At 38.8% G+C, this 17,643-nt stretch overlaps 1 protein-coding gene across 1 annotated transcript in view; it reads left to right on the plus strand.

Annotated features, from left to right (window-relative positions):
- NBAS (NBAS subunit of NRZ tethering complex) overlaps positions 1 to 17,643 on the plus strand; it is a 319,994-nt gene that overhangs the window by 148,745 nt on the left and 153,606 nt on the right. The window contains exons 29-32 of the mRNA XM_080813961.1: positions 3,743 to 3,845; positions 7,887 to 8,116; positions 10,980 to 11,092; positions 17,409 to 17,522. Of these exons, the coding sequence (XP_080670087.1) occupies positions 3,743 to 3,845; positions 7,887 to 8,116; positions 10,980 to 11,092; positions 17,409 to 17,522 (560 nt within the window). The remainder of the gene's footprint in view (positions 1 to 3,742; positions 3,846 to 7,886; positions 8,117 to 10,979; positions 11,093 to 17,408; positions 17,523 to 17,643) is intronic.

Below are 17,643 nucleotides of genomic sequence, written 5' to 3' on the forward strand. Positions count from 1 at the left end.
GTATTTCCTGTAACTTTATGTAAATGGAATCCAGCATACACTTTTGTTTGGCTTCTCCCACTCAATGTACTCATTTTGTCATTCATCCTTGTTGTATCATGGATCAATAATAATAATTCTATTTTATTTATCGAGTAGTATTCCATTTTATGGATTTATCATACTTTGTTGAACTATTTGCCTGTTTATGGACTATTTCTTCTTCTTCTTCTTTTTTTTTTTAAGATTTTATTTATTTGACAGAGATCACAAGTAGGCAGAGAGGCAGGCAGAGAGAGAGGGGGAAGCAGGCTCCCTGTTGAGCAGAGAGCCCGATGCGGGGCTTGATCCCAGGACCTTGAGACCATGACCTGAGCCAAAGGCAGAGGCAACCCACTGAGCCACCCAGGCACCCCTGTTTATGGACTTCTTGTTTTGAGTTTCGGTTTTTACAGCTTAAGCTATGGACATTTGTGTACTATAAAATATTCCTAATTTTTTTTTATTATAAATAGAATTTTCTTAATTTCAATTTTGGATTGTTCACTCCTGGTGTGTAGAAATGTTGACATATATTTTTTTTATTTTGATATATTGAGCTTGTGTCTTCCAACCTTGCGGGGCATCTGTATTAGTTCCAGTAGGGGTTTTTTTTGTTTTTTTTGTTTTTTTTTTGTTTTTTTTTGATATTCTGTAGGATTTTCTGTATACAGTATCATGTCCTATGCAAGAAGAGACTGCTCTACTTCTACCCAAGCCCTACGAGAGCTGCACATGCACCTAGTTGGCTCCAAGAATCCCGAGCTCAGCCAACAGTAGTAAACTGCTTATGGAATGCAGCCAGTAGTGGCTTGCTTAGGAAACTCTCCTTCCTAAGAAACCCCCTGGCATTTTGTATCTCTCTCCCTATCTGTCTTTTTCAACAGTGAACTATAGTTACTGATGTATGTGCCTTATGTTCCTTTGGAGATCATAAGCTTCTCTAGGGCAAGTGTTATAGTTCCCATACATCTAATATGGGACCATCTATATCAATGGCCCTCTCTCAAAAATTCTTAAATGAATAATTTAAAAGGTTTTGGCAACTCAAGTCTGGTTAGTATTTCTGATCATGCTGACTCTACTCTAGTACCCACTCTTCAAGAAAGCCTCGTTGTTACAGCTGGAACACTTCCTGGGTTTTCCTTGAGTTCCTCAAACACTTCTCAGACCTTTGAAGTTAATCTCTACTCATGCTGTTCTACTCTGATATGTAAGAGAATATGGCCTCTTTTTTCAAACTAGTTAATTTGATGTAAATCTTAATTATTTCATATATGCCACCATGGCTTGGCCTTCAGCATCTATGGGAATATTGTTAGGCATATTCTAAACGGTAGCAGATTTCACCGAATCTGCGCAAATCAAGTTTTACCATCTTGAGCGCAACACTGTTTCTCCCTGGAAAATATCCCTCAGTTCCAAGGCTGTAACTAATACATCATATTTATATTTAGGGATCTCTCTGTTAATTTGCAACTCTCTGGGATAGTGCCTTCAGGTTCTACTCTTGGTTCCTATTTACTGAATGTATTCTGAAAAGGCCATTGTAAATAATGTCTTATAATTTATTTTAATTAGAACCTGTACTTACGGCTAGCCATGTGTGAGGAAACATTAATACCATCTGTCCCAGTGTTGATGGCTTCCAGAAGAACAGCTGGGCTATGAGAATGTGAATTCAGCTAGACAATGCCTAGGTTTGATTTTATCCAGCTGGTACAAGATGGACACTCTCTTCATCAAACGTTTTGCGACTTACTTACCTGCAAGCCAGATCTGAAAGAGCCCTCCAGTTCTTCGAAGTTCCCCAAAGAGTTCACATATCAAGGTCTAACTAATGGACACACTTCAGGGATTGTCCTGGAAGACATGAAAATATGTCAGTTTGTTTTTTTCTGTTTGTATGCTGAGGAAAAAAAAATGTATTCTCTTATGCTTTTTGCATATGCGATAGAGGTAATTACTCATTTTGTATAATAAATATAAAATACTATAAGTAAGTGAAGCATATGCTTATTAAAAATTTTAGGTGAAAAATTTCATGAAGACCAGAAATTTCATAGGAATGATCTCAAATACATGCTTTTCCCATAGCAATACTATTATATGCATATAGTCTGTTTGCCCTGTTTTTAATGCATAAAAAAGGGGAGAGACTTGGGAAAGAAACATCCAAATGGTATTTGACAAGCAGAAAACAAAATAAAATCTGCCCTTTCAAACAATGATATTCAGGATTATGTAGAACATCAAGAGTAACAGGTAAATAAAAATAATGATTCCAAATTCATATATAGTCAACAACAGTGAGCTTTTGAGGGAAGCAGAGAGAATTATAACACTTTCTCCCTCCTGCTAAACAATATTAGTAATCATGTATGTAACTATAGAAACCAAAGAAATGTGTTTGTAACTTTCAGATTCATTCATTAACATTTATTGAATACTATTTTATACCAGAAAAAATGGGGGGAGTATCTTTTCATACATTCTAGTTTTAGTTAATCTTCACAATGTACAAAAAGGGAACCTAGCTCAGAGAATTGAAGAGACATATTCAGAACTGTGCAGGTAATGGAGCTTGTCTTTATACTTAGAACATCTTGCTTCATTCAATGCCTGTGCTCTATCAGAATTAATTTCCTCCATTTCTTATCACTCTCCAAGATGGGCTTTAAGTGAGGAAACCAGAGGTCAGGAACCCTAAGTGTTCATGATCATGCAGCTACTATGTGACTGTTAGTGAATTTGTTAACAAACCCTTTCCCTGCTGCAGGAGAATCAGAACCATGAATTCTCTAACTCTGTAAGCCTGGGTACCCATGTAAAATGCTATCTGATCGGCAAGACTGTGTGTGCCTCATTGGTTGTATAAACCTGATCCTTGGTTGGTAAATTGCTTCTGACCTCGAGGAACTGGAAATGGACTGGAAAACCTGATAGGGCCTTTGTCCTTTGGGTTTTCCTAAGTGTGGTCACTGGCTTGTCCTTGAGGAGACCCTGAGAACTGTGCCTGTAGAATTATTATGAAAGATGGGTTCTGGGGGGGGGGGCATGAAACTCCTTCCTGAGTTAGATGGGGCAGCTCTTGCCACTATATTATAAGATTCTCTCCTGGCACCGGGGCTGTCCCCTGGGATGTACATAAGCTTGATCAGTTGCTCTGTGGATCATTGCAAGGGCTCCCACTGAGCCAGCCACTAGTGCTGAGCTGCCGATGAACTGGAGTGCCCAGCCTCTTGACTGATGCCAGGGGTGGCCTCTGGTGGCCTTCCAGGTCTGCACATGAAGTTAAGGAGATATACCCCGTGGGGGTTGCAGTCTGATAGCGATGGAATTGAAACCAATTCTCCTGTGTCCCAGTGCTTTTTCTGCTAGATCTCAACTGCGCTACCTTACTGTGCTTTATTTTGTCTTGGAAACTCACAGCTTGTTTATCTTTGCTATTATCACTTAATGCTGTTCTAGTTCTGTGTCTAGGCAGCCGAAGATCGAGGTGGCTCTGGCAGCGTCTCTAGCATTGACACAGGGCCGTTCAACTTTTCTTTTTGATCGACATTTTTTCCTGGAAATTCAAATGAGATTATTCCTATTGGTCATTTGGGAGCTGTGTGGCATATAGAATGGTGATACCAATTTTTTTTAACCTTTGGTCAATTGAAGAGAGATTTCATGAAATCTTTTCTTTTCTCCCCCTGCCCCCCGCCCCGCCCCCAACCAGGCAGCCTCCTGTCAGTGAGTCTCATTGGAGAATGTTGCTGCAAGACATGTTAACTATGCAGCAGAATGTTTACACCTGCCTGGATTCTGATGCTTGCTATGAGGTAAGTTCCTTGTTTTTAATTTGGGTGACCATGACCCTCACTCTAAGTAATACCATTGAGTCATAGCCGTGAATCGAGCACGAGTGCTCTCAGTTGAGCACTTACGTATCTTACCTCCCCTCCCTCCGTCTTCGCTCACTGCAACAGCGGTTATCCGGCGAGTTCATCCTCAGCTAGGAAACGGACTCCTGGACTCCTCTCACTTCCGTGGTCTTGGTGGTCACTAATGCCTGTTTGATGTAGCCCGGAAAAGCCTTTCCAATCTGTCCTATCTCTGCTAAGTTGCAGTTCCTCCTCACTTGTCTTCCTGCTTCCGTATTCCTAATCTACACTGATTCAGGGCATTCTTCTAAAACACCTTTTCATGACACTCCCCTTCTTAAAATTGGCTGCTTATTCCTTGTCTGCATCAGAAAGTAGCCGTACTTCGTAGCGTGGCATAGAAGGCCACGGCAGATCGAGCTTCTGTGCCCGCTCTCCTCCGCGCCACTCTCCCCACGTGCCACTCTGCACATACAGGGGACGCTGTGTTCCCCCTGCTCCGCTGCGCCCCCCAGACCTGCCCTGACTCTCCAGCCACCTTGCGGCTTCACCTCCTGTGACTCCACCTGCCTTGTTCCCTGAGCCTGGATCTATTCCCCTTTCCTTTATCTGAAAATTGCTGGTAATTTTCAGGACTCACTTCACTAATTATGCCCTCCAGGATGCCTGCCTTTGTCCTTTCATGTAACTTGTCTCTGTGATAGTCTTTCTTTCAAATGCCGTAACTGGTTTCCATGTGTGGTTTTTCCCTTGGGTCAGGAGCCCCTAGGTAGGCATTATCATATTCATGTTCAGCCTCCTATCCCCCCAGGGTCTATTGTCCTGTCTGGAACACAAAGGCTACTTAAGAAATGGCTGCTGATTGACTTATGAGTGTAACCCAGGGGGCTTTAATTAATGTTTTTGGAGGGTATGTATCTTACCACCAAATTACTCCTAGTTCTTGTGGAAAATGTGGAAAAATGATCCAACTAACCCATTTAATGAGATATAATTTAAAAGCAGGTTTTTGAGTTTTTCTCAATAAGCCAAACATGAAATCGTGTAGGATTTTTCTTGTGTTGCTGTGCTCTGACATCATCAAGTGTGACCCCTTGATAAAATGAGTTATACAAATAGGTCTCTATTTTGTGAAATTGGTTGGTATTTTTATTCATGGTGATTTTAACAAAAGAGTGCTAATATAGACTGTTGAGAAATGGTTTTATATTTGAACTTCAGGTTTTTAAAGGCTTGAATGAGTGTGAAGTTTACATTGATGATTATACTCTCAGACCGTGTACATAAAACTGCCAGTAACTTCCTCTTTTGTGTCTAAAGTAAAACTTGAATTCCAATTCCAGGAGAAAATCTGTATTCACATGGGCTCCAAAGCCTAACCATCATTTATACGTCTGCAATAGTGTTTTTAAGTTGGAATGGCATTGTTTTGCTATTTTCCTGTTTCTGATGCTGATTGGAAATTGGCAATAAATATATTACACTTGAACTAGCTCATAACAACTTGACTTATTGTTTTTGTTATATATTTTTTTAAAGATTTTATTTATTTATTTGAGATAGAATGAGAGAGCACAAGCACCGAGAGCAGCAGGCAGAGGGAGAAGCAGACTCCCTGCTGAGCAGGGGGCCCGACATGGGGCTCCATCCCAGGACTTGGGGATCATGACCTGAGCCCAAGGCAGACACTCAGCTGACTGAGCCACTCGGGCGCTCCTGTTTTTGTTTTATTTTGTTATATTTTAACACCTTTTTATTAGCTTTGATATTTTAATGATTTCTGGTGGTTAGCCTCTCTCCTCTGAGAGAACATTTGAAAGCGCATTATAACAGCTTGAAATGGTTATAGAGGAAGGTAATATGGACTTGGCAAATTATATATTTTTTTGAACTTACATTTTAAATATTATTTTAGTAGCTTTTAAATTATGCTATGTTGTTTTACTGACTTTCGGCTATTATATTAGACGTTGCTTTCTTGGAAAATAATTTGAAAGTCCAATGGCACAATTTTGAGAAAGTTAAAGGTTCCATTACAGCATGTAGAGTAGAAATCTATATTGTTCATTTTAGCAAAAACTTAAATTTTAGAGTGAGTGAATTGCATTTCTCAATCTTAGACATTAACTCTTTATGGCTTACTTGAATAAACCAAAGGAATAGAGAAATTGTCATATCTAAGTCACCTGGGTCACTTGGAGTAAGCCATTTTCACCTGTTAGATATAAATGATTAGGGCTGCTCATTAGTAATTTGCTTTCTGTCACAATAGGTATTTTGTAGCAGATCCCTTGTAGATGTTAGTAATTTTATCCTTATCATAGTCATTTTAATAAAGTCCTGTCTAAAAATACTACCTTCCCTCGAAGCCTAGAAATAAGTGAAAATAAGGGGATCCTATGAAAATTGGGTAGTCTTAATTGTAAGAAGATTCTTGATTCTCCATGAAATCTGCTTTTCATCTCTTGCTTCTATTTCTGTGCTATCCTCATCCAGCAGATGATGGGGTGAACATTCTTGGAGAAATTCTTATACTAATTATATATTGACATTATTAGTGTAGATCTCTTTGTTTAAGACTTTTCTGGACTAGGTAATGAGTAAATATTCTCTGTTACGCAATAAATTCTATGTTAATTGATGCTATTAGTTGCCTAGTAGAATACAATGATATTTGCACGAATACCTTCCATCAGTGGCTCTTGTTTTATTTAAATAGTTTTTAGTATGCAAATTGGAAAAAAGTAAATGTTGTATTTATAGCATGACAGTTTAGTTTGTAAGACTAAATTCAGATGCTTTACGCAGTTATAAATTATATGTGTTGTATTCAAAGATTTTCTTTAAAAAATTAAACTGTTATAGTTTAAGTGGAGTGGACCCTATTGAGTATGGGACCGTATGTCTAAGGAATCCTGGTTTTTTTTAAAATAATTTTTTATTTTTTATTAACATATAATGTATTTTTAGCCCCGGGGCACAGGTCTGTGAATCACCAGGTTTACACACTTCACAGCACTCAACATAGCACATATCTTCCCCAATGTCGGTAACCGAACCACCCTCTCCCTCCCCCCTCCCCCCAGCAACCCTCAGTTTGTTTTGTGAGATTAAGAGTCTCTTATGGTTTGTCTCCCTCCTGATCCCATCTTGTTTCATTTATTCCTTTCCTACTCCTCAAACCCCCCATGTTGCCTCTCCACTTTCTCATATCAGGGAGATCATATGATAATTTTTTTTCTCTGATTGACTTATTTTGCTCAGCATAATATCCTCTGGTTCCATCCACGTTGTTGCAAATGGCAAGATTTCATTTCTTTTGATGACTGCATAGTGAGGAATCCTGTTTTTAATGAGTATGAATTCCAGATATTTTACTTAAACATTCCTTGTGATACATCAAGATACAATTGATCCTTGAACAACATGGTTGTGAAGCACATGGGTCTACTTATATGTGGGTTTGTTTGGTTTTTTGATGAGTACAGTATTAAATGTATTTTCTCTTCTTTATGATTTTAATATTTTCTCCAGCTTACCTTATTGTAAGAATACAGCTATAGAATACAGCAGATACAAAATAATGTGTTAATTGGCTGTCCATATTATCAGTGAGGCTCCTGGTCAACAGTGGGCTATTAGTAGCTAAGTTTTGGGGGAGTCAAAAGTTACAGGGGGATATCTGACTGCATGGAAGTTCAGCACCCTAATGCCCATGCTTTCAAGGATCGACTGTGTTAGGCTTCCAGTTGGTTTGTTCCATTAAGTTATTTCTTCTTCCTAAAAGACGATTTTGTTTTATTGATGTGAAATTCACATAACATAAAATTAACCACTTAGCGTGTGCTTCATTGTCATTTAGTGCATTCACAGTGTCATGCAACTGCTACTTTAAGGATGGTTGTATTTTTAATTGATTTCATTGGATGCCAGAGTCTTCATTTCGTTGAGAACTGAATCTGCCCTCTTTAACTAATTAAAGTTTCTTCTTTCCCCCAGATATTTACAGAAAGCCTTTTGTGTTCCAGTCGCCTTGAAAATATCCACTTAGCTGGGCAGATGATGCACTGCAGCGCCTGTTCCATAAATCCACCCGCTAGTGTAGCCCATAAAGGGAAAACCCAGTACAGGGTCGGTTATGAAAGGAGTATTGACTTGGTCTTGGCTGCCAGCAGAGAGTACTTTAATTCTTCTACCAGCCTCACGGATAGCTGCATGGATCTGGCCAGGTGGAGTAATTCTGTATTCTTCCATGGGAGGGAGGGGACAAGTCAGAATACACAAACTCCATTGTTGGTTTTATTCTTTCCTTTACAAAACATATTGCCACAAGTACAGATTGACTATACGGTATGGGGCACAGTTATTTATTGCTTGCATACAGAAAGATAATTACCTTATGAATATTCATCAAGCTTTTCTCCAGCATGCCTTCCCTGTCTTTCTTGCTGATTGTCTGTAAGATTGTACATTGCTTCTGTTAGAAAGGATTCATGCGCTAGCCTGCAAATTCAAGTTCTAGGAATTTGTAGTACATCGAGGCAGTGGCTGTCTGCTTTACATGACTTGTGCTCTGTTTAGGGATGCAGGACCTGATTGAATGATAAAGCTCTGAAGTCCCTTCCTGGTGGAAATTTCTGGACTGTGGATTCAGTTTATCTCTTGGCCTATTGTACTGGAAATTTAGTGTCGATATTTTTATTATTGATTCTTTTTTTTTTTTTTTAAGATTTATTATTTGAGAGAGAGTGTGTGAGCATGTGGTGGGGGGGCAAAGGGAGAGAGAGAGAGAGAGAATCAGGCAGACTCCCTGCTGAACACAGAGCCCGATGTGGGGCTTGATCCCATGACCCTGAGATTGTGACCTGACCTGAAACTAAGAGTTGGATGCTCAACTGACTGAGTCACCCTGGCACCCCTTTTTACTATTGATTCTTATGAGGACATTTGCCCTTTTCTTCTCTCAGATGTTCTAACCATGTTGTCAAGTTTTTATATATATGATTTATCTTTCAAATTGCTATTCAAAATCGTTAAAGATTTTTATGTTTTCTTTTATAGTTTCTGTCTTGTGTGTTATCCTTTGAGAGACCTTTAATTTCCAAGACCATTATAATAATTTTTTTTTTTTACTACTTTAATAGTTATATTTTCACATTGAAATTTTAAGCCCATTTGGAATTTATTTTGATGTAGTGATTGTGTTAGCTACTTAGATTTATTTTTTTCCATCAAATGACTAGCAGCTAAAAGCTTAAAGGAAACTTTTTTCCCCAGTGATATTTTAGCACAGAGAGAACCATGTTTTCTCAAACCATGTTATTGAACTTGACAGAGTTGTTAAAAATAGTAAATTTTTTTTTCTTCTCTCCTAAGGGATTATATTTCTACTTCAGATGATGAAAATATCAAATAGAATAGCTTTTGAAACTGGGAATTGTGTTTGACCTAAATCTTTTTGGCCGATGTTCTCACGGATCATTTTTAAATCTACACTTCCAATATTTCCCTTTTTCTCCCACAAGGACACGTCTTAATTTGGAAAACATGTTGTATATGTATATAAGGTGACACCAGACTGATGATGATCTGTGAGCTAGATATATTTAAATGTTCACAGTTATATTTAATACCAATACATTCTTACTGATTAAATTATTATGAACTAGTTTTTTTAATTGAGGAAATAATGCATCCATAGGATAAAAATATTCCGCAATACAAAAAAGGATATGTATTTACAATAATTCTTTTCATTCCCGTTCCCCTAACTTTACCCCTCAGCTATCTTTTTAAATCATTTTCCCATATATCCTTCCAAAATACGTTCTTCAATGTTACCTTCCTCTTTCTTAAATCACAAATGAGTGCTTACGACTTGTACGTACCTTTCTGGATCTCCTTATTTTCACTTACAATCTATACTGACTTTTTTTTCAAGAGGGCATGTCAGCTTGATCTATTCTTTTTGATGGTTGTAGAATATTCCATTGCTTTACTTTTCTACGATTTATTTAATTCATGATAAAAATTCATTCTGTTGTATTGTAAAAACACTGGTAGTGAACATCCCTAATTATGTGTGGGCATGTGGGCATGTGCGAACCTATGTGTGGTAGAAATTGCCGGAACTGGGAACTTGTGAGTTTGAAGGTAGCGCGGTAGTTTTTCCGTAGCTGCTGCACGTAGGCTCATCGCTTGTTCCATTTGAATCAGCAGTATGCGTGAGTGCTCATCTCGGCTCAGTTTTACAATTTTGCAAAGCAAGGTAGGCCTCCATCCATCGCTCGGTCCCGCAGATGCATCCTGGGGCCCAGGGATCTTCATCAGACAATTCATGACTTTAGCACCATTAGCCCTTCCTGGCCTGATCGCTGCCTCTTTCTAGTCCTGTGTCCCAGCGTTTGCCACAGACACCTTTCAGAAAGTAAATTTATTAACAAAAAGATTTCTTAAGTGCACTTTGTCTGGATTTTTAAAAAACGTGCTTAAAATACTCCACAGGTGTCACAGAGTCTTGGTTTAGCAAAGTCCCTTTCTCCTGTATTCATCTCAACACTGCTTTACAAACGGACTCTTCTTATGATCAGAAAAATGTCCTTTGTGCAGTGTCTCAGCTTATTCTTTTAACGGAGTTGAAGTTGTCACCAAACAAGATGTTTGTTTTTCATAGAAGAATAACTGGAAATTATCTGAGCTCTGTCTCCCTTTTTAAACCTTTCCTGTATGATTATTACCTTCGGAGTCAGCAGTAAAAAGAGCGTTGAAGGCAGTTAATGTATTTTGCTTTGTAACGTGATACCGTTCCCTGCCATCGGTACAACCCTGCACAGATCATTTCACCTCTCTGAGCTTTTATTTTGGCTTCCTTAGGAAGCAGGTGATGCTAGTTGCCTATCACACAGGCTTGCTATGAGGATTAAGTAAGATAACAGAAAGCGTCTAGCAGTATACCTGGAATGTAGGAGGTTTTTGATAAATATGTGTTGGATCTCATATTGTTGAATACAGAAAGGCAACTTAGCCACGCATCTGTTACTTCTTTCTTTCTTTCTTTCTTTTTTTTTTTAAAGCTGATCTTATTTCCCCTAGGTGCTGCTTACAGCTGATAACTGACAGACCAGCTGCCATTCAGGAGGAGTTAGATCTTATCCAAGCCCTTGGGTGTCTTGAAGAGTTTGGGGTAAAGATCCTGCCTTTGCAGGGTGAGTTTTCTATTTAATATTGCATTATTAACTTAGTATTAACTTATTTTGCGTTGACTCACTTAGCATAGTTCCTTTGTAGTTGTTTGAATTAAGGAGTACTTTTGGTCATTTAATCCATTAGCAATAGATCTGACCCTCTGCCCCATTTTTCAAAGGAAACCTTAAGTGGAAACCCAAAGAAGAAATATATCCAACATTTTATCATAAATTTATTTTGTAAGTTCTCAGTTATATCATTAAAAGAAATAATGCCAGTCAATTTTATTGGATAAAACCAAATGGGTATTGTGGATTGGAGTTTCGGATCTCCATCAATTCTGATGTACAGTTTATTTCTGTATTTTGTTTCAGTTGCATAGATTTGGAAGTAGCTATACATGATAATAGATGATTTTTTATGCTTACTACAGAATATTTTTTAATTGTGTTGATACTATTTTATTCAAAGGAATGACAGGAAGTTCTTGTTTAGAGTTTAATTACTAGCGATATCTTAGCGTTGCTCAAATTCTTCTACCTAAGTGCACATGTCTGTTTAGTACCACCCAAACAAGCATGCTGATATGCAGTCATGTGTCATTATCTCCTTTGTGCTACGAGGACAGCGTGTGTCTCCCAGTGTCCTGAACCTTACTTAGCAAGTGGGTGGTAGACTTCCTGTTGCCTTGAACTCTGGACCTCAGTGCCCTAAATGAAGCGGGTAGCTTGGTTATCAGCAATATGCTTGGTGCTTCCATGGAATCTCTTTTCTTCACTCTTAACCCTGGAAATGTTTGGGCTTAGGAGTGGGGGAGGTGTAGCGAAGTTCTTTCTGTTTCTGGTTTTTGCTAAATTTTCATGAGAATCGTCTCTCTTCTTCTTACTCTTCCTCCTCCTCTGCCTCCTCCTCCTCCTCCTCCTCCTCTTCTTCTTCCTTTTCTTCTTCTTCTTCTTCTTCTTTTTTTTTTTTTAACTCCTGGAAGCTTTGGACAATAGGGTCCTGTTACAGGTTCCTCGGTGTCTTTGTCATGTGTTTTGAGGGTTTTGAGTCAGATGGATCTTAAGAGATATAAGTCATGAGACACGTTCTCACGTTTTTTTGTGGGTTTCCATGATAGTTTTACTAAAAATTAAAGCTCTGCTTGTCAGATAAATTTATTAGACTTGAACGAGGTAGTATTCTGTTACCTTGAATAACATTAGAAATAATTTCCACATGATTATACATATCCTGTAGCATCTTAAGTAAGCATGGAGATTGTTAAATTACTGGAAAATTCTATTTTGTAGTATCATTCCTGTAACTTTTGAGCCCAAAGCTTTTAAAATTGTGGAAATAAATCAGAGTTACTAAAAATATTTTCATTTTGTTCTCGAATGTGTTACATCATGAACTGTCTCCCCTGAAACATATTTTCAATCAAGAGTTCAGTGGTGGGGGAGTCCAGAACACTATGAAGCTTGCCCATCTTGTGTCTCTTCTAAGGCCAAGTCCTTATAGCTTTGACTCTGTGTATGTGTGTATTTAGCTACTTACTTATTCCAGGTGGATTAATGTAATACAAAAAAAACCTCTTCTTGCAGTCCCCCAAATGCTAAAGATTTAGTTCAATTGACTTGAAATAATAAGTAGAACTTTAATTTTCTGTGGTGCCCAGTTAGCAGTATTTTTGCCGGCAGTATTCGTACATCATCTGATGGGTTTGAAAATCTGCAACCAACCTACTACCGTGCGATTTCCTGACTGAAGTGTGTGTTAAGAAAGACATTTGCTCTCGTGTCTTGACAGCTTTCCAGCTTGATCTATTGATTTCCTATTAGAATGAATGTCAGAAGATCTTCTAGATGGAAGATGGTATATTGCCTTTGTATCCTGTTTGTGTTTATGCCACAGATACACTTTAGGTGTAAGCTGCTTTTGTACTCCTCGAGAATACTAGACAAAGTAACTTGATACTTGAACATTCATGGTCCGGGTATTTTTGTAGCACGTGTTGTTCATTTTGTCACTTTGCTTTGTTTTAAGGCCGCCTTTGCTTACACTCCAGGAGTTGCTACTAGTCACCAAGGGAGGGCTAGTGGTACTAGCTATATTATAATTAAGGAGTTAATAGAAAACAGGGACAGAAATATGTAAAAATAGGTCCTTACGTTTGAGTCTCTTACGAAGTATTTGTGTGTGCGCGCATGTGTGTGTTTTTCCCCATAATTTGGATGTTATGTTTTGTGTAAATTATTCTTACTGTTCACATGAGCAGATTTGAGATGTTTCAGTTGTCCCTCATGCTCTTTCTGTAGTAGGGTAAATCGTTTTTTAGTCGCCAAGCATTGTGGGTAAAGCCAGCCTGGAGCCACTTACTGCTGTGTAACTGGGCAGGTATCTGACCTTGCTTTCTGTGTAAGTTTCCTCATTTACAAAATGGGGATACTAAGAAGCACCTTCTAGAATTGCTCAGAAGGGTTAAGGCCATGGGTGCACAGTGCCTGGGACTTCGTAAGAGCTCTAGTCATCAACTGTCATTTTTGTTACTTCTCATGGAGGTCCTCATTTCTAACTGGCGGTAGAATTAGTCTCTTCCCTGCTTTCTCATTCTTCCTCTCTCTGTTCTCTTCTTTCCACTTGCTTTCCTTCCATTCTGAGTTAGCTTCTTACCCTATTCCAGAAATTGAAATGATGAAGGGAATAAGGTACATTCTTGACTTGGAAGGACTGACCCTGATGGCAAGACAGAGTCACACTAGTGTCATGTACGAGTTTGAATTCTGATTCAGCCACTTTGAGCTGTGTGACCTGTGGCCATCGTCATGTTTTTGAGCTTCACCTTCCTCAGATGGAGGTAATCATAAAAGATTCTCTAGACGGACCTGAAAGTTGTATCTGAAACACGGAGCATTTTTGCATGAGAGGATTCCATACTTCATAAGCATTTCTGTGACTAGGTCAGTAGCAGTAGTAATAGTAATAACATTGATTGAGTGATTTTTATGTTCTAAATATATCTATAGGTTTTTATTCTCAAAAATACCTTATGAAGTAGTGGCTATTATTGTTTTCAACTTCCAGATGATGAAATCAACGTTCAGGGGGTTAAATAGCTTGCTTAGGGTCACACAGACGTGGAGCTAGAATTCAAACCTGTATTTGTAAACAGTAGACCATTCTCTACTGATGAAGTGGTTGTGAAACTAAGATTCGAGAAGGAAACTCAAGTGTTCTCACTCATCAGCTAAGTGACTGCTGGGTAGTGTCACCTGCACCTGCACAGTTCGGATTCGTACTTCAGCAGTGGCACACAGAACTGCCTATGTTGCTACGCGCCTTTGATGCCGTTCACGAGGGACTGAAGTTGATATTTTGCGTCTGTGGTTTACTGGGCATGGTTCACTGTCTGTGTCTTGTAGAAGGTGGTGATGAGATTGTTTGGCATGTGTGTAGCTCATCTGTAGATTCTCCTTTATGCATTTATGTGTGTGCATGTGTCTGTGTGCATTATAGGTTTTTCTTTTAAACACTGGGTGTATACTTGTGAGATCCACAGGAAAATGAGAGACCTTCAACTATTAAAAGATGCATACATGTTTATCCCTATTATTAATTCCATTTGAAAAGGAATGTTAGGTGTTGAAGACTCCTTTCCTTCATAGAAATATAATAATATCTAAGGCTTGAATTTATCTAACTAAGAAATTACATTTTGAAATATAATTTAGCATGTCCTATGATAAGCAGTAAAAGAGAATTGGTATAGTGATTGTCCAGAGGCTCAAAAAATAGTAAATAAATAAATAAAGTAAAATGACATTTGAAAAATGACAACTGCATTCTCTTAGAGTCCCACTCTCCAAATTTACTTAATGTATTTGAAGTATTAGTAGTTATGCAAGAATCAGACAAAGAACCAAACTTGGAACTTCAGAGAAAATGAGGATCCGCTGCTATGTGTGGTTTTAGTTTTCTGCTTTGATTTTATGCAGCTAGAAAAAGAATGGTGACAGTAGGAAAATCCACTTACTAGATTTATTAAAACTACAGTTTCTCTAAGAGTACCAGCATTCATCAAATACAGCTGTAAAAGCATCTATGAAAACCTCAGATTTTTTACATATGTGGAGTAACAGTGAGATCTGTGATGGGTGTTGTTTCAAAATCAAATTAGAAACATGTAGAAAGTACCTTTCTCCTAGTAATTGAATCTGGAATATTGAAGTAGTAATACACATTTCCTTAAAATACATATAAGGAGAAGACCCCAAACAGTAGCAGATGTTGAAGGAAAAGTAAAAACCCAATTTTTTGATTGAGAAAAGTTATGGAAAAGTTTGAAGTGTATGGTATCAGTTAGTTTTTGCTAGACTGTGCTATTGTAGGACTCTCAAAAGCCTCAGTGACACGTGAGAGCAAGTTGATTTCTTGCTTACAGGCATTTCTGCGCCATTTCGTGGGAGATGGCATTCTCATGGGAGGGGTGAAGATCAGTAGTGGGATCCCATGGTGACTCTTATGAAACATTGGCTCAGAGGTGGCATGTGTCACTTCCCCTCACATTGCATTGCCCAAGAAATCACACAGCCAAGCATAACATTAGTCAGGTGGGTATTTGGGGTACAAATAATTACAGTGGATACTGGGAATAATAATACAATCTACCGAAGTTAGACTCAGATGTACACGTTGGCTGTTGTGATGGTGAAGTAAGTAATTGAAGTCTGTATCTACTTCATGTTTTATGGTAAAGGTCACAAAGGATGACTGTACTAGCAGGTGTATAAATAGCCATTGTAAAGGAACCCAGTTCACACTGAAGTATTTAGGAATTAAAGGATAGGATATATGCAACTTATTCTTGAATAGTTCGAAAAAAACAGACTGTGTGTATGTGTGTGTGCATGTGTATGTGTGTTTGTATATATATGTGGGGGGGGCTCCTGTGTATGGTGGTACATGTGCATGTATACATGGAGCAAATTATTAACAGCTGATTATTCTTTTTTTTTTTTTTAAAGATTTTTTTATTTATTTGACAGACAGAGATCACAAGTAGGCAGAGCAGCAGGCAGAGAGAGAGGGGGAAGCAGGCTCCCCGCTGAGCAGAGAGCCCGATGTGGGGCTCGATCCCAGGACCCTGGGATCATGACCTGAGCTGAAGGCAGAGGTTTTAACCCACTGAGCCACCCAGGTGTCCCAACAGCTGATTATTCTTGACAAAGAGTTCTTTGTACCATCTGGCAACCATTTTGTAAGTTTGAAATTAAATCATAATGAAAACTTAAAAGAGCCCATTCCAAAGAAAAACCACCACCTCTCTCCTTTATCTCCCCAACCCCTGGGCCCTCTGCTGCCTCTAAGAAATTTTGGGGAGAACACAGAATGTATGGGAGCTAGCCATGGATTTGGGAATGGACAAAGGAATGAAGGCTTAAAAAACATTTAAGGGGGTGGGTTGAATTCTGGTTTCATCATTTTGTTCAGTGACCTTTCCACACTTTTTTTTCCTGAAGATGATAGCACCTGCCTTGTCAAGTTCTGTGTTGTAGGATTAATACATGTAAATTACCTACAACAGTGCCGGGATGTAGCTTTTATTCGTGTAATGTCAGCAGCTATCCTTAAGAGTTGCTACTGTTGTATTTCTGGGGGCCCAGCCGCCCAGGTAGTGCCAGGCTTCTTAAATGTTGACAACTCTCCCCTACATAACCATTCCTTCCTAGCATATGTAGAATAATCTTTACTGAAGTTTTTCCCCCCTCCCTTTAAGTGTCCTTAATTACCTCATAGTGTGAACCGATATGATCGGACATATTTTATTTTCCCAACATCTGCCTTAAGTGAGAAGATCAAACCTGTTTGGGAGAGGGTAGTACATTGGAACAGTGAGCAGTTTGAAGATTCTTACCCTTTAAATGGGGGTGATGAAGTAGAGGTGGAAGATGCATGTTTGGAAAATGGAATGGCTTTTGGGGTGGGGGGCAAAGTGAATGAAGCCTCTGGTGTAATAAGAGCAAGTATATGAAGTTTTCAGAGACAAACACTGAGTTCCTTAAAATTTTCCCTAAGACCCTACATGGCACTTGAAAAGGTAACAGTTTTCTTAGCTTCCAGATACCTGGGCCTTTGCTGTTTCAGAAGGTTGGTGACAAAAGAGTCTAGCCTAGCTGTGCATTATTTATTCAGAAGCAACAATAACTTTAATGTTTTAAAAATAATTGTATCTTTCTTAATTCTTTTTGATCTGGAGGCTAAGAGTTTATATCGTGTTTGCTTACCTAAACTGGGACCGTCATGACACTCCTCGGCGATGTCCTTGGTTACAAGTATTTAGTCTTTCTCTTGCAGTGCGATTGTGCTCTGATCGGATCAGCCTCATCAAGGAGTGTATCCGCCAGTCCCCCACATGCTACAAACAGTCTGCCAAGCTTCTGGGCCTTGCCGAGTTGCTGAGGGTAGCAGGTAAGTTTTGAATGCTGAATTGCAGAGAAGGTTTCCATGCCATCCTTGACATCATCCTGGGCAAAGGCCAGAATATGTGCTTGCCGGTGTCAGAATGCCACTCTTGACCAAGGATTTATCT

This window comes from Martes martes (assembly GCF_963455335.1).
Source record: "Martes martes genome assembly, chromosome: 9".
In the NCBI taxonomy this organism is placed as follows: Eukaryota; Metazoa; Chordata; class Mammalia; order Carnivora; family Mustelidae; genus Martes; species Martes martes.